This window comes from Penicillium brevicompactum, assembly GCF_028827555.1.
Source record: "Penicillium brevicompactum strain IBT 35665 chromosome Unknown utg000005l_segment0_segment0, whole genome shotgun sequence".
In the NCBI taxonomy this organism is placed as follows: Eukaryota; Fungi; Ascomycota; class Eurotiomycetes; order Eurotiales; family Aspergillaceae; genus Penicillium; species Penicillium brevicompactum.
The window spans coordinates 4,283,452-4,297,410 of NW_026623208.1; the positions used below are offsets into that span (position 1 = coordinate 4,283,452).

The 13,959-nt window shown below is 49.6% G+C and overlaps 7 protein-coding genes across 7 annotated transcripts; 2 read left to right on the forward strand and 5 right to left on the reverse strand.

Moving 5' to 3' along the window:
- Window positions 1-232: 232 nt before the first annotated feature.
- N7506_007480 (uncharacterized protein) lies at window positions 233-1,586 on the reverse strand (the record flags this gene model as incomplete). The annotated part of the gene is made up of 3 exons (XM_056956773.1): window positions 233-538; window positions 589-818; window positions 1,094-1,586. The coding sequence occupies 3 exons, from the start codon at window positions 1,584-1,586 to the stop codon at window positions 233-235; spliced, it is 1,029 nt and encodes a 342-aa protein (XP_056811107.1).
- A 738-nt stretch (window positions 1,587-2,324) lies between these two features.
- On the forward strand, window positions 2,325-3,416 carry N7506_007481 (bZIP transcription factor; the record flags this gene model as incomplete). Its single annotated transcript, XM_056956774.1, has 1 exon — window positions 2,325-3,416. The coding sequence occupies one exon, from the start codon at window positions 2,325-2,327 to the stop codon at window positions 3,414-3,416; it is 1,092 nt and encodes a 363-aa protein (XP_056811108.1).
- Window positions 3,417-3,596: 180 nt separating this feature from the next.
- N7506_007482 (MFS transporter) lies at window positions 3,597-5,300 on the reverse strand (the record flags this gene model as incomplete). Its single annotated transcript, XM_056956775.1, has 3 exons — window positions 3,597-4,211; window positions 4,289-4,864; window positions 4,929-5,300. The coding sequence occupies 3 exons, from the start codon at window positions 5,298-5,300 to the stop codon at window positions 3,597-3,599; spliced, it is 1,563 nt and encodes a 520-aa protein (XP_056811109.1).
- Window positions 5,301-6,097: 797 nt separating this feature from the next.
- On the reverse strand, window positions 6,098-7,051 carry N7506_007483 (uncharacterized protein; the record flags this gene model as incomplete). The annotated part of the gene is made up of 1 exon (XM_056956776.1): window positions 6,098-7,051. The coding sequence occupies one exon, from the start codon at window positions 7,049-7,051 to the stop codon at window positions 6,098-6,100; it is 954 nt and encodes a 317-aa protein (XP_056811110.1).
- Window positions 7,052-8,448: 1,397 nt separating this feature from the next.
- On the reverse strand, window positions 8,449-9,167 carry N7506_007484 (uncharacterized protein; the record flags this gene model as incomplete). Its single annotated transcript, XM_056956777.1, has 2 exons — window positions 8,449-8,643; window positions 8,697-9,167. The coding sequence occupies 2 exons, from the start codon at window positions 9,165-9,167 to the stop codon at window positions 8,449-8,451; spliced, it is 666 nt and encodes a 221-aa protein (XP_056811111.1).
- A 1,121-nt stretch (window positions 9,168-10,288) lies between these two features.
- N7506_007485 (uncharacterized protein) lies at window positions 10,289-12,445 on the forward strand (the record flags this gene model as incomplete). Its single annotated transcript, XM_056956778.1, has 1 exon — window positions 10,289-12,445. One exon carries the CDS (start codon window positions 10,289-10,291, stop codon window positions 12,443-12,445), a length of 2,157 nt encoding a protein of 718 aa, XP_056811112.1.
- Window positions 12,446-12,759: 314 nt separating this feature from the next.
- Window positions 12,760-13,611, reverse strand: N7506_007486 (peptide alpha-N-acetyltransferase complex A subunit ARD1; the record flags this gene model as incomplete). The annotated part of the gene is made up of 2 exons (XM_056956779.1): window positions 12,760-13,127; window positions 13,233-13,611. 2 exons carry the CDS (start codon window positions 13,609-13,611, stop codon window positions 12,760-12,762), a joined length of 747 nt encoding a protein of 248 aa, XP_056811113.1.
- Between the last annotated feature and the right edge of the window lie 348 nt (window positions 13,612-13,959).

Sequence of the window (13,959 nt, forward strand, 5' to 3'; positions counted from 1 at the left end):
AGAGGACGGATATTGAGAGACGACACAAAATCTCTGAGCTCCCGACTGACAATGCTCAAAACTTGAAAGAAAAGGACAGGTTCAATTTTGACTTGTGTCTGACATACAGGCAGCACAAAGTGGCCTTGCAGTTTTGATTTCTTGTTAGGTTTTCTCTCCTGACAGAACCCAAATGAAGTTCATAGGAAACCTTGAAATATTTCGCCTTGAACCACGGTAGACCAAAAGACGGCTACTGCGCTAATTCCGAGGCATCTCCTTCCATCTTCAGGGAGACTTCTGGGCCTATGTTCGATTGAGATGCCGGAACTGACTTGGACCTGCCACGTGAGGTCCGTGACTTTTTGGCTGTGGGCTGCGACTCATCTGCCACGGGTGCCTTTTTCTTCTTGCGTTTTTTGGTGTTTTCGATTATTTGAATCTCCTTCGTTACTGCCTCAAAGAATTTGGTAGCTTGGGGAGACTTGTGCCGATTTCGAGGGACTTCTATAAATTCTCTTTTGAGCCGTCTCAGTGTCTTGGACTGTCCGCTAAGGATCTATCAGGTGTTTAGCACGGTGATCCCCTACTTAATTTCATGATACTCACCTTCCGACACTCCTGTGGTCCCTTTCGTTGTTTTTCGATACATTCAGAGCAATCAGTCGCACCCGGGTTGTAGACGCATCCTTCTTTCAACCTGCCGGTGTTCTCATTCAAAGACTTTTCCCAGCTTTGAAGACAGGCAAGGCATACATTGCCCCGCACGTCATCTTTATTGGCTGCTGGCTTTGCACGGCTGGTACGGGCTTCATCCTCCCCGCCCGGTACAGATTCGACTGTCGGGGTTGGTGTAGCTGGATTTCCCCCCTTTTGTTTGTCTTTTTGTGCTGGGTGGGCGAAGTTTTCATATGTGCATCACTTGAGCAAGTTCCGGTCTGAAGTATCACTGCTGGGTTCAAGCTTTCGAGGCGATCTTTGGCTGTAGAGCTAGGTTTTGTCGCAGAGCTTCGAGTGGAAACCCTACTGGGCGGCAATTCTGCATGCGGGGGCTTGTCGCTATTCATACGTATTGAAGGAGGCTTTCGAGTTTTTCGTATATCTGACAGCGCACTCAAAGGTGATTCTGTTCGCAAAGAATGGCTGCTTTCTGTAACCATGCACTGGGAGGGTGTAGGTGTCCAGCTGTTCGGATGGCCACCAAATGGTGATTCTGCGTGTGAACGCCGGTCGATATCTGCACTGAGTCGCAGGGTTCGAGAGCAGGAGCTCTGGCGACTGCTCACGATACTTTGCATGCGCTTGTTCAAGATATTGGTGTTGTCATAATTTGTCTGAATGGACTCCTGCCAGTTCCTGCAGCTTTCCCCCATGTCTTGAGTAGACTTCTGTAGAGAGACAAAGGTCTCATTCATGCGTTTCATCGACGCTTCCCAATTGCATTGCGACTCTTCAGCTATGCGAACAGCGTCTTTAACAGCGTGAATAGACTTCGTAGTGGCGCGATAGGATTCCTCGGCACAGCGGACATCCTCTCTTAGAGTGTCGATATCTTGACAGATACCCTCTGCTAACTGGAATACGAGCTTTGTGGTGTCGTCTGCCATTCTTGACTGGATGTAGGGGGTATTGAAGACAAGTGAAAGAGACAAATGCTCTGAGGTCTTTCTCGGTCCAGCCTCCGCGATGAAAATTTTCCCCTATACCTGTCACATTTTAGGATTGCGACCTTTCCGTTTGCGATCTCGAAATGTTTGTCTCGCTCTGGATAATTTGATTGACTCTGTTGCTTCCAAGGTTTCCGTCTCATTTCAATTCCGCCTAGCTCTGCGGTGTCGTGGCGAGTGACTCAACTTGTCGCCTGCAACTATAGTGGCTAATTTCAGAGTGTGGGTATATATCAACAAACGCCACACGACTTTTGAGCTCAGAAATACCTAATCGTGAGTTTCTTCTTCCACCGCCTGAAAATCAGTAGAAGCTAGTGGACGGAGTATGGATTTTTTGGGAATACTTCTAATTGCCAAATAACCTTGGAAATTTCCGAGAACATGGGTTGTTTGATTATGTGCTTTTTGGTCGACAGAAGGCTCCCCGGGGCCACCAGCTGCATTGTCATCTACAGCCAGATACACATGCATTTGTGGTACCCCTTACTTTCTCTTGCGAGAATACCCTGAGCTTTTCGAAATTTCTCGGAAGTCTTCATGCCCCCAGAAATTCTAAGCTTCCTGTATTCCCGGGGCGGGCCGCCCGTCTGCATAATATTATTATGTCATCTATGCTAGACTTGATTATGCAAACACCTCAGCTTCTGCTGCTCTTGAAGTCCCACAACTTTCGGCATGTCTTTAGAGAAGAAAAGACAAAGAGATCGCCGATCGCAACAGAATCTTCGTGACAAAAAGTCGAAGCACACAGCTCACCTTGAAGAGCAAGTAGCACATTGCAAGCAACACCATGGCGACCACGCAGTTCAGCGACTTCTTGAAGTGATTACCGGCCTTCGTGAGGAGAATGGGTCTCTTCGAAATCGCCAGAATATCTTGAAGTCATTGGTCACATCTTGGGACCTGGAAACGGACCCAGTGATGCCAGGTCGTGCAAGTCTGGACAAGTCATCGCTCCACACAGACTCAAATTCCCGGGAAGCTCCCCTCTCATTCCACGCGGCTTTTCAAGGACCAATATCATCAAACGGCAACTCTAATAATAAACGTGGGTCAACTTGCACCCCGGCGACCGGCGCTTCTGCCATGGAAACACAATCATCGTCAGATGCATCCTCAACAAAGAGCACACCACTTTGGTGCCAAATTCCACCTCATACCGATGACTTCTCTGGTCCTCCAAATCTTATATCATGCCCTTGGTTCTGCTATCCAGAGAAAGTGACCCCATGTCCAGATACTCCAGGCTCGCCTCTCGATATTCTTTACGGGACGAAAACCAATGCGCTAGCAGATATGATCCATACGGCCTTACAGCGGAGGCCCATTCGGGACCCGGAACGTCTCGCAATGGGCTGGCTAGCTTACCATCTTTCAAGGTGGTTTTTAAATCCCACGCCAGCGACCTACGAACGCCTTCCTGTGTTCATACGACCCGTTCAAGGCCAGATAGAAGCTCCACACCCGCTGGTTCTAGACTTTCTACCCTGGCCAAGATTGCGCGTGAATGTGATTCGCCAGTGGCATCTCTACTGTGACAATCGAGATGATTTGTTTGGCATGTTTGCCTGTTGCATGAAGATCCGTTGGCCTTGGGGTGAGGATATCCTTGAGAGGGATGATAATAACGAGCTGCAGATCAAAAAGAAGTTCTATGACACATTTACAAAGCCAGAAGGATGGGGGCTTACGCCGGAGTTTACCGCCAGGTACCCTAATCTGGTCGAGGGGATGGATATTCGTGAAGTCCTGTTTGAGCTGGTGTGATGGAATGAGATGAAATTTCACTTTTGATTAAATATATGTATTTTGTAAATTAATACAGTTGAGATCTTGCCTTCAAGTTCTTTGCAGCATCTATTAATGCACCAACCTTGCCCAGGTGGAATGCCTGCCATCATTCATGGATGGAGCAGTGATGTCCAGCCGATGTCTTCCTCGAAAAATTCACGATTTGGTGCCATCAAGGTTCACTGGCCACTTCTCTCGAATCACCTTTCCGTACTTAGTGAAGATTATAGGAAGTGGAACAAACGCCAGTGCCAAAAATCCAAGCAGAGAGTTTCCCCAACCGAGGCCCAGAGCATCGAACATTGCAGGCCCAGCTAGGGGAAGTAAAGCACCAACCAGTGAGCGTGTTGCAGTCAAGGTGGCGTTTGCAGATGCTGCGTATGCGGGATAGCAGTCGATAACGTATGTTTGAATAGGCATGTACACGCCCATCATACCTAATCCAAAGGGAAACATTCCGATGATGGGCACTATCCAGAAGACATGCTTATCGGCTGTCCAGCCGTACCAAAAGAAGCTGATTGGGAGAATGCATGAGAAGATCAACATCATCGGAAGTCGCATCTCGGGTTCAAACTTTCCGCCGTTTTGCTTGGTGAGTCTCATCACGAGGCGGTCGTTGGTCATAGCAATGCCAGCAAGTCCTGCCATGAAGCCAAATCCAATACCCAGATATGCGAGCCCTGATAGGCCCACAGAGAAGCCATACTGGCTTGTGAAAACCTCGGAGATGGTGGTGAAGAAAAGATACAGCAGACCGTAAACAAGAGCCTAAGATAATTGTCAGCGGGGAACATTCAGGGCGCGTCCTGATTTGCTACAAAATCAAAGGCATGGATAGTACTCACCATATAGAGAGAAAGAAGCAGCACGATCGGTGATTTGTAGAATAACAACAAGGGTCTCATAAGACCCTGCATAAGAACTTGTCTGGGAGAAGCTGGCTCCTTACCGGCTTCATAAGCACTTTTCAAATCGCTTCGTCCAGTCTCTTTAGCCAACTTCTCCGTCTTCCATCTGATGAGAACCGCCGCGTAGGTCTCTTGATTTAGGATCTCCACACCGAGAGACATTGCTCCACCCGCAATGAGTAGAAGCCAGAAAACCCACCGCCACCCAACTGCCTCGCCAAGGAAACCACCAGCAATGGGACCAACCACCGGTCCCACAAGCGGTCCCATGGCCCAGATTGAGGTTGCCATGCCTCGTTGCTCGGTTGGAAATAAATCTGCAATTACACCAGCTCCTAGAGTGAGGCAGCCCGATCCGCCGATTCCAGCAAACAGTCGACAGACAATGAGAGTTTCAATATTCTGGGCGAGAGCGCAGCCAATTTGCCATATCACGAAGAACCAGTTTGCAGCGCTGAGGACGACACGACGACCATATATTTCACTAAGAGGGGCGAGTAGAAGGGGACCGAACTGCGTACCAGATGTTAGTCTTGTGGATGCGGAGGCTCTGTTGTTATGAAATTGGATAACTCACTGTGTACCCAAGAAGATAGATGCTAACGCTAAAAGAAAGGATTGTCTCATTGGTCTCCTTGAACTCGGCTGCCATAAAAGAGATCGCCGGCGAGAACATGCTTGAAGCAAGAGGCGAGATCAGAGTCATTGCACTGATCAAGCTGAGCAAAGCCCACTTTTTGCCAGGAGAAAAATTTTGTGGATTCTTGGGATCATCTTGTCCCTCCCAGCCAACGATGCCATGATCTAGGTCTGTTTCTGGAAATAGCGCACGAGCTGGTGTTGAAGACGAGTCCTGGTTCTCAAGGTCGGTGGTCTGCTTTCCGGTATCGGTTTCTTCGTTTGACGATGAATGGCATGATGATTCTGTTTCTTTCTCGGGTAAAACCATGATAGAAGAACTAATGTTCAGAGTATGAAAAAAAAATCTCAATAATCCGTATGTGAGATGGGTTGTTATACGAGGAAGCAGTGAGCAACTCGAGTCGTGCTTCCAGGTGGTATGCGTAGAATGATAAGGGAACAAAATCAGGTCTTATGATCTGCTAGGACATACAAGTGGCTAAGTATACTCGGAACAGTAATCTTTATGCAAGCTGAGTCCAATCGGCGTTTTTTATGCGCACAATCCTGGTGGTTCGTTGGCTGGCTATACTCCGTAGAGCCGCCAACCTGAACGGCAATGATTCAGCTTTCCACTTATTACATTCGTTGACGAATCAGAATCCTGTTTCTATGCTTAGTCATGAGAGCTGAATCATTGGTGTGGGGAATAGGCTTTCGAGTTTATTCGCACATGGGAGAACGTGGATTTCATAGTTGTGTTCAATTCTTGTGCAAACGAGTTACATAACCGAGGGGCGACGCTTTAAACCCCAAACATCAACAATCGTAACCGTGGAATCAACGTAACGCACTCCTATCCACAAATAACGATTAGCTCATCTGCGATGCATGCGCGGTTAGTGGTCGGCTTGTACTTACCGAGAGCTAAGTGACACGTCTCGTTCCTTCCAAGGTTCCGCGGGTTCTTCATAATAAGCTTGGTCATGCTTTCGTTTGTCGTCTCTTCCCGTCTTCCTCGTCGCATATCGATCATATCACTGTCGCGCTCTCTGCGTTGCACGGAATGGTGCGAAATTTGCAAGCGCTCACACGTCACAGTCTTTGCTGTTCAGGCACCCAACATTAGGAGCTCAGGTCCATCAAGTCCTGAGCCTCCTGTTCAAGATCCTCGGACTCCGACCCCGAGTCAAAAATGTCATCAGGCTCATTGCCTCCCACATAATCGGGGTCACTTTCTTCTTCCTCATCGTCATCTTCATCATCGTCTTCATCTTCATCATCGTCTTCTTCGTCTCCCACTTCAGAGTTATTGTCCTCATTTCCAGAGTTCGCAGACGCTAATTCGGAATTCTCATCACCCTCAGACGACTCAATGTAATCCTGGATGTCATAGCACACTTCCAGGAAGTCGTCCGAGGTGAGATACTGGGCTGGGTACGGCATATTGTACACCTTCCGAACCAACCGAGCAATGATATCAGGCATCTCATGCTTCAGTTGTTCAACCAAAATGGAAAGCGGCAAAAAAGCCGGCATCTCCAACTTGTACAACTTGGTATGCCAGAAGCGATTGATGAGCTCCCGGATGAAACTTTCCGCATCGTCAAAAGTGTGCCTCTTGCAATGGGTAACCCGACTCAAAGCCCGAATCATCTCATTCATATCACAGCGATGATCATAATCATAAAAGCACAGCTTGACACGAGCCATGAACTCATCCGCATAAACGGATCTTCCATAACCGTTCTGGACGAAGTCAACAAGCTGGGCGTCCATGTTATCGCACAGCCATTTGAAGATACCCTTGGATGCCTCCTCCCAGTTGACGAACTCGGGGGTATTTTCATCAGGACGAAGAATATCCTTGTTGATCAAGGCTTCCAAGTTCCAGTGCTTGAGGACTCGAGAAACATCCTTGCACCACTCGTCAAAATAGAGGGGTGTTTTCAGTTGGACTCTCAAGAGCTTCATCCGATTGCTGTCATACTTGGGCATTCCGTCCGCCTGGGTTCTCGCGCGGAAAACAATGCCTGCGTCCAGCAGGAGTGCCATGTTGGGGTTGATTGGTTCAGACATTGCGGGGGTTCGGTGAATCGAGGTAGGTTCTATGCAACGACAGCCGGTTAGCTCTTCGATATGCACCAAATGCTTGATGCTGACCTACTTCACAGGAATTGAAAGCAAGAAAGTGGCTTGAGAGGGCCGTTCAGTGTCTTCTCCGTGGTGGACAAAGAGTGTGCTGGATCTGTTGAGTTGGAGAATGACCTTGGACCAGTTCGACTTCAACCACGACAATATTGTGTTGCAATGCTTTCATGTATCTTTTCAAACGAGGATAGGAAGGTTCACAGGCTTTCCAAACGATGGATGACTGTGGAAGAGACCGGTGGTTGCAAGCAGAGGATAATCAACCGGAGTGAGGTGAAGGCCAATGAGAATATTGTATCCCCGCAAAATGCACCCGCACTTTCTCCTCTCGTTAAAAGCCACGGGGTGTTGTCACCGGATCTTATCCCCGTGGCTATAAGCTGATGGATTTTCTCTAGATTTGAGCACGGCTCTATCGATAGGAACCTGGTTACTATGCTCACGATTTACCAGCAACAAGCAAACTTCATTCAACTCATCCTGGCAGTCTCTACTACCATGATGTCAACTACGGATTCAGAACTTGGCAGGCAACATCTACTCTTGGAGTACTGAAGCTCTCACCCAGTACCACGGGACGGTCTTTACCCAGACTTGCACCTCCCATCTAGGTGATTGTCTGCCACTGCTCCGCGGAACAATAGTCACTATATGATTTCAGTTTGGGTGATCGACAAACGAGATTTATGGTCGGTCCCATGTCGCAGATATAGTCTCGTCCCGTCCCATATCTGTGAAGGACCTCTACGGTGTCAAGATCCTAGCATGCAGGCCATTTTCCAGTTCATGTCGACAGCACACATATAACAGGAAAGGGAAATGACCAAAACAGCGACCCCAGACAAACGCCCATGGATCACTATCATCAGGGATGGAAAACAAAAAAGCCGGATTGGTATGGATCCAAATAGCACTCACGATATTGAAGACCGCTGCGCAGTGATAGCGGGCTTTGCAAGATGTGTCGATTTGAATTGGAGAATAGAACGACAGCAGAGCAAAATGCAAGGGGAATAGTGATGGTCAAATCCCTGATAACTAATTCTTTAAGGGTTCCAGACGCCTAGTAGGAGACATCTGTTTCCACAGACTCTCTTGTTTATCATTATTGCACGTGATCATCCAAGGAGAGGGGATGTTTTCAGGGATTTCAAGGCTATCTTTTGGGTATTGCTAGCTTTGTGAGTTCCTTGTTTCAATTTTGAATGAGCAGAGAAAGCTGGGGTTTGAAGCAAGTTGATCAAACGAGAACAAAGAGCGGCAAATGCGTCCTGGACATGAGCTAGGAAGAAAGCGAGTGTACAATTTTAGCTGCCAATTGCTTGCTACCGGGTTCCTTCCTTTCCTCGGCTGCTCCACCGACCGGACCTTTGAAGTGATGGTGTTCGGCGAATGGCAGCCCATGCATTGGAGTATGCTTCCAAAAAGCGCTCATGAGAACGGCTTTCGTCAGCACCACGAGCCGCGCCCTCGAATGCAGCCTTTTGCTGCATCACAGGTCGAGTGATACTTGCTGGTATCTGCAGGCAAAGTCAGTTATAAAGTCAGAGCAAAATCGTACCAGGATACTTACAGCGATGCACTCAAGCCGGCCGGTAGAGCAATATTGACACTTGAAGGCCCGCCCAGATCGGCCTTGAGAAAACACACAAGGGCGAACATCTTCGCCTGCTTGGATGTTGTGTTTCCACGAGCGGAAGCAGCGTAGACACACCTTTTGGTCTTGTTGCGTCTGCGCTCGGCCTTCGTCGCCGGATTCCATGTCACTGGATACGGCACACTCCCGCTGGAGGATAGAATCCATATCCTGGACTTCGGGGGTTGGAGTTGATCGGGATTCTGCTGTCCCCTCAACTTTGGCTGGCGGCTCAACTGGGGCCGCATGTTGATTGGGTAGGCTGGGCACGGGTATAGCTGAAAAGGGATTGGGGGCACCCTGGCCGTACTCGTGCTCCCATGATTGCGCCAGTTGCTGAGCGGCCTCAGAAAAATTCCGTAGAGCGTCTGAAAGACTAACTTGTGGTTGTCGTTGAGGTTGAGGCATCTTTAGCGGAAAGTGGTGAGCATAGGTTATGTTGTTGCAAGGGATCACCCCCCCTGAGAGTTTTCGAGTTTTCCGCACCTGCCGATGTCGGCTACGTCATTACGCGACATTCCGCGTGTGCCGAAGAATGTTGCCGAGTGGTCGTGTTATCCGCACCAGCCGCGTATGCCGCTTCGCGGGCCTAGCAGTACACTCCAGAACTATGAGTCAGGATTGAAGGATTGAGGTCGACCAATACCCATGTCGGAGGCTGGAGATCAAAAAATATTTTTGAAAATATTTTTTTTAGAAAAAAAAGCTCAGTATGGAGAAGTATTCCCAAATACTGTGCAATTCAATTCCTCAACACAGCCACAAACGAGAATGACAAGTTGGGAGCCAAGCTCCAATCCACAGACCTTTGCTGTGGTCTGACTCTGCTCTAACTCTGACTGCATATCTCACTGCCCAACCTTGGAAGGCTGATTAAAAAAGGACCAGCTTCAATGCTCAGGATCATATGATCTCCATTGGTCATTCAATCTTAAAATCGAAGGAAAATCCATATCGGGTTCATACCCAAGGTTGAAACTATTCCGATGCTTCCGATGCTTCCAGGGTTGCTAGAAGCGTGGTATAGTGATACAACCATAATTCAGATGAACACAAAAAGCTGCTGCACTGTAACATGATCGATGTCGAAGAGATTCAACTCCCACGTATATATCCTGTCTTATGAAATTTTCTAGACATGCATGCTCTCAGAACGTTCCCCGGAAAATGGGAATGACCCGCGGACCCGGATAGGGCTGACATTATCGCTCTTATCGTCTGCTCTCCGCCACTTTTTCCCTTCACCTTCTTCTTGTCCATCCTCTTGCCTTGAATCGGGAGACCCTTGACCATTGTGGTCACATATCTTGGAACTTGGACATAGTCTTGAACACTTGCGCCAAACACCGACCTTTGGCAGGAATCCTGCTGCCTTGCCCGCTCCTCGAACCCCAAACTCGCGTTATCTTATCACAGGATGGGGATTCAGGTCTGACAGGAACATCAATAGCCGCTGCTAGGCCACTAAGATCTGTCTGGCGCCCCTCGTTCTTCCCCCGACCGTCCGACCCCAACTGCCCCTCCTCAAAATGGACCAGGAGGAGGCTCCACCACCCCCTTACTCCGCTGTCGATCCATTGCTTACTCCCACCAACAACCGGAACAACAACACCTCCCCAACCTCAGCCCCGCCTGCAAACGGTGAATCTTCACAGGATGCCGGTAGCTCGCGGGTGCCCGTTCAGCCAGCGGTCTTGCCCACCCATTTTACCTCGGCCTCGGCGTACTTTGAGCAGCGGCCCCCGTCGGTCGTGGACGAAAGCCGCAGTCTTCTGCAACATCATATGACCGTCTACCCCCGAAGCCAAGCCAAGGATTTCCCACGAAGACCGCGCTGCTGGGCTTCGCGCTTCGACGAAACGACCCAGCAGGACTGGGATGCTTTCTTGCGGTACCTGTTCCCGCCGGAGTTGGGGCTGGCTGCCTCCTCGCAACACCTGCCACGCCAATTGCGCGCGGAAATTCGACGGGATCGCAAAGATCGCCCACAAGAGACGGATGAGCAGCGCAGGGCTCGGATTGCTGCCGTTGTTGGAGAATGGAACGAATGCTTCTTCCATTTCCGCGGCGCCCATATAGTATTCATCTACGTGGGCGAGCCCAATTCTACACCTTCATCTGCTCTCTGTCCCCGATGCTATCCGGCTGCAACGGGATCTATAGAGAGCTCGCCATCACGGCATCCCAACACACCGTCGCCAGTCTCTGCCCAGCATAGCCCTTCACCGGCCCCTTGGCCGACATCCCCGTCTCCGTATCACTACCCTCAGGGCTTTGCTCCTCCGTTACCGTACGGAACACCATATGGTGCTCCCACATATCCATCTCCTGTATCTCCCAACCAACCTCCTCAATACTACCCACATCCACAACCTCAACGGGCATGGCAATGGAACAATTGGGGACACGCGCCCCAGCAGCCGGCATATCAAAACAACGGCTCTTCCAACAAAGGTGGATGGATATCCCAGCTTGCATCGACGGCGCAAAAATATGGTGAGCGCTTCAGTGAACAAGCCCAGCAGTATGGGGACCAACTGAGCGCGCACGCACAGCACTACGGACGACAGGTTGAGGAACAGGCTCTAGCCCACGGCCGGTGGATTGAAGAGCAAGCAAGACTTCATGGCCGGAAAGCACCAATGGTCGCTCCATATAATACTAATTATTACGGCCGACCGGCTTGGGATAATTCACCTAGACCTCCGCCAACACCCAATGTCCAACAACCTATCACTCATACCCCAAGCCCGGTGGTCCCAAGTCCTGTGGCCCCAACACCTCCACAGACAAGAACGCCACCCGAAACGACAAATCAGGATAATGACAAGCCTAAAAACTTGGTAGAGGAGCCTCCTGCCGAGTTGGGCGTTGTTGAGCGTACTCGACGAGCATCAGTGAGCTCGATTTCATCGGAGTCTTCCTTCAGCTCGATTGATTCAATATCCACAACATCAGATCTAGATGTCTCGGACCTTGCCACGGTGCGAACACAGCTAGAACTTCTCGATGATCGTCATGACCGGACTCTGTACGATGCTGTCGTGGGGCTCCGTCAACAACTCACGGTCTTGCAGAAGACCCGTCGAGAAGGCAGATTTTTAGGAAAGGATAATTGGAAGGCCGGGTTCGGTCAAAGCCAGCAAAACACTCAACAAGCTGCAAGTAACGATTGGGGTCGTTGGGACTCTCCTGAGCAGCAAGAACGTCACTCTATGGACAGACGCGCCTTGAAAGATGAGATGCGATCTACGAAAAAGGCATTCCGGGACACTCTCCGGCGCGCTCGTGATGAGCAGCGGGAACGGCGGCGTGCAAATCGCCGCAAGGTCCGACAGGCCAGGGCAGGCGATGGGAACAAGACGAGAAAATCGCAAGATCAACCTCTTGAGCAACAACTCACGGCCTTACGGTTGGACAGTTCTCAGTCCAGTCAGTCTCTTGTGCCACAGCGAACCAATTCGATACAAATCAGCCCGGTTGCTCCCCAAGCTTCCACTGTCAGCTTTGAGCATGCTCCGAAGCCCCCGTCTATCACGGGGACGAACACCCAAGACCTCAATTCTTCTGGCAGCTCGGCGTCTACCAAGAAAACGAAATCGACTGATACCTCAAGTCGGTTGAAGGATATGCTTAAGTCTAAGAAGGCTAAGAAGCAAAAGGATGATGAGGCGGCCAACAAATAACCTTCTTCAAGGACTCGGTCGAGACAGTTCTTTGTCTTTTGCTCCATCAAGTTCTTTGTTTGACGTTTGAAAGATTTCATACAGTGCACTCTTTTCCATCCTTCATCGCTGTATACTTACCAAGTCTGGGCGAAATCACGACGACCCGTGGACGACCCCACGACTTACTCATGTTCATACTCCTGACCACCATGTCCAAGATTCTATATCAAGCGTAAATTAGACCTCAAAACCACAAGTTGCACAAAAATAACCTTTTTAATATCTCTATAGATACAAACTAGCCCAAATGCATCAACAAACTCAGGCAGAACCTAAGACTGCGACTCATTTCTCTCCACAAGCTCGCCAACACCAAGTCCCCTCCCAACCTTGACCCGAATCTGCTTCTCCATGTCCTTCTTTCCAAGCTCTCCAACCTCCTCTCCCTCATCAGCATCCTCATCTCCCTCCTCCTTATTATTCTCCCGGTCCTTCTTCTCAATCGCCTTCCAATCAAGCCACATATTCTGCAGGTTCAAGTGCATAGCATACGCATCCTCTCCATCAGCATAGTATCCACTCTCGACCTTCTCAACCTCAAAGCCCAGTGTATCACGGTACAGACGCAGAGCCGCAACATTAGACATACGCACGTGCAGGGAGACGAAGTGGGCGCGGTGAGATTCCGCCATCGCGCGCTCTGCAAATATCATTAGCTCCCATCCGTATCCGCATCCGTGTTTGAAAGCTGCAATTCAACTCGGTCCACGTCTGCATTGCTCATTTCAATTTCAATTCCACTTACGACTCATGCGCATCAATCGCTCCGCAATTCCAAGCCTCCGATGCGTCCTCATCACACTCAAACTGGTAATGTGTCCATGTTGCTTGCCGTCGGTGGGTTCTTCTTCCATTTTCGCAAGCACGTAGCCCACTACCTTGGGGTATTGGCCTGAGACATCGCCAGCAGCTCCGACGCCGGAGAGACCGTTACCGGAGCCGTGCTTGTAGCCGTTGCGGGGGCGCACGATTGCGACGAAGCTCAGTTGCGGCCAGGTCAGGGCGTGGTACAGGTAGTATTTTAGGAAGTAGTTTTCGGGCAGGTTGGTGATGTTGCATGTTTGGATTGAGGGGAGGAGGTCGATGTAGGAGGGGTAGCTGCTTAGGGGGACGATGTCGACCATTTTGGCGGTTTGGGCTGGGGATTGGAGAGGTGTGGTGAGGGGTGTTATGGAGTAGTTTGCGGTGCGGTGGAGTGGGGGGTCATGTGATGTTATCGAGGCCGCAGAGTGACGGCGTGGGAAGTTGGAAAGTTGCAAAATAAGAACTTTGGGCTCGACTATTTGAAAAGTCTAGATTATTTTGGCATTTGAATTGATTTGTACAACCTTGAAACTTGTAGATTGCTTTGTTAAGTACGCATTTTGATTTTGTTACTGAATACCCATCCTGCCCGGGCCTGCCTATGCTTAGATGTATGTAAATTAAATCAATTTGTACATAGGCAAAGGCTATTCAACATTGGGATCAAG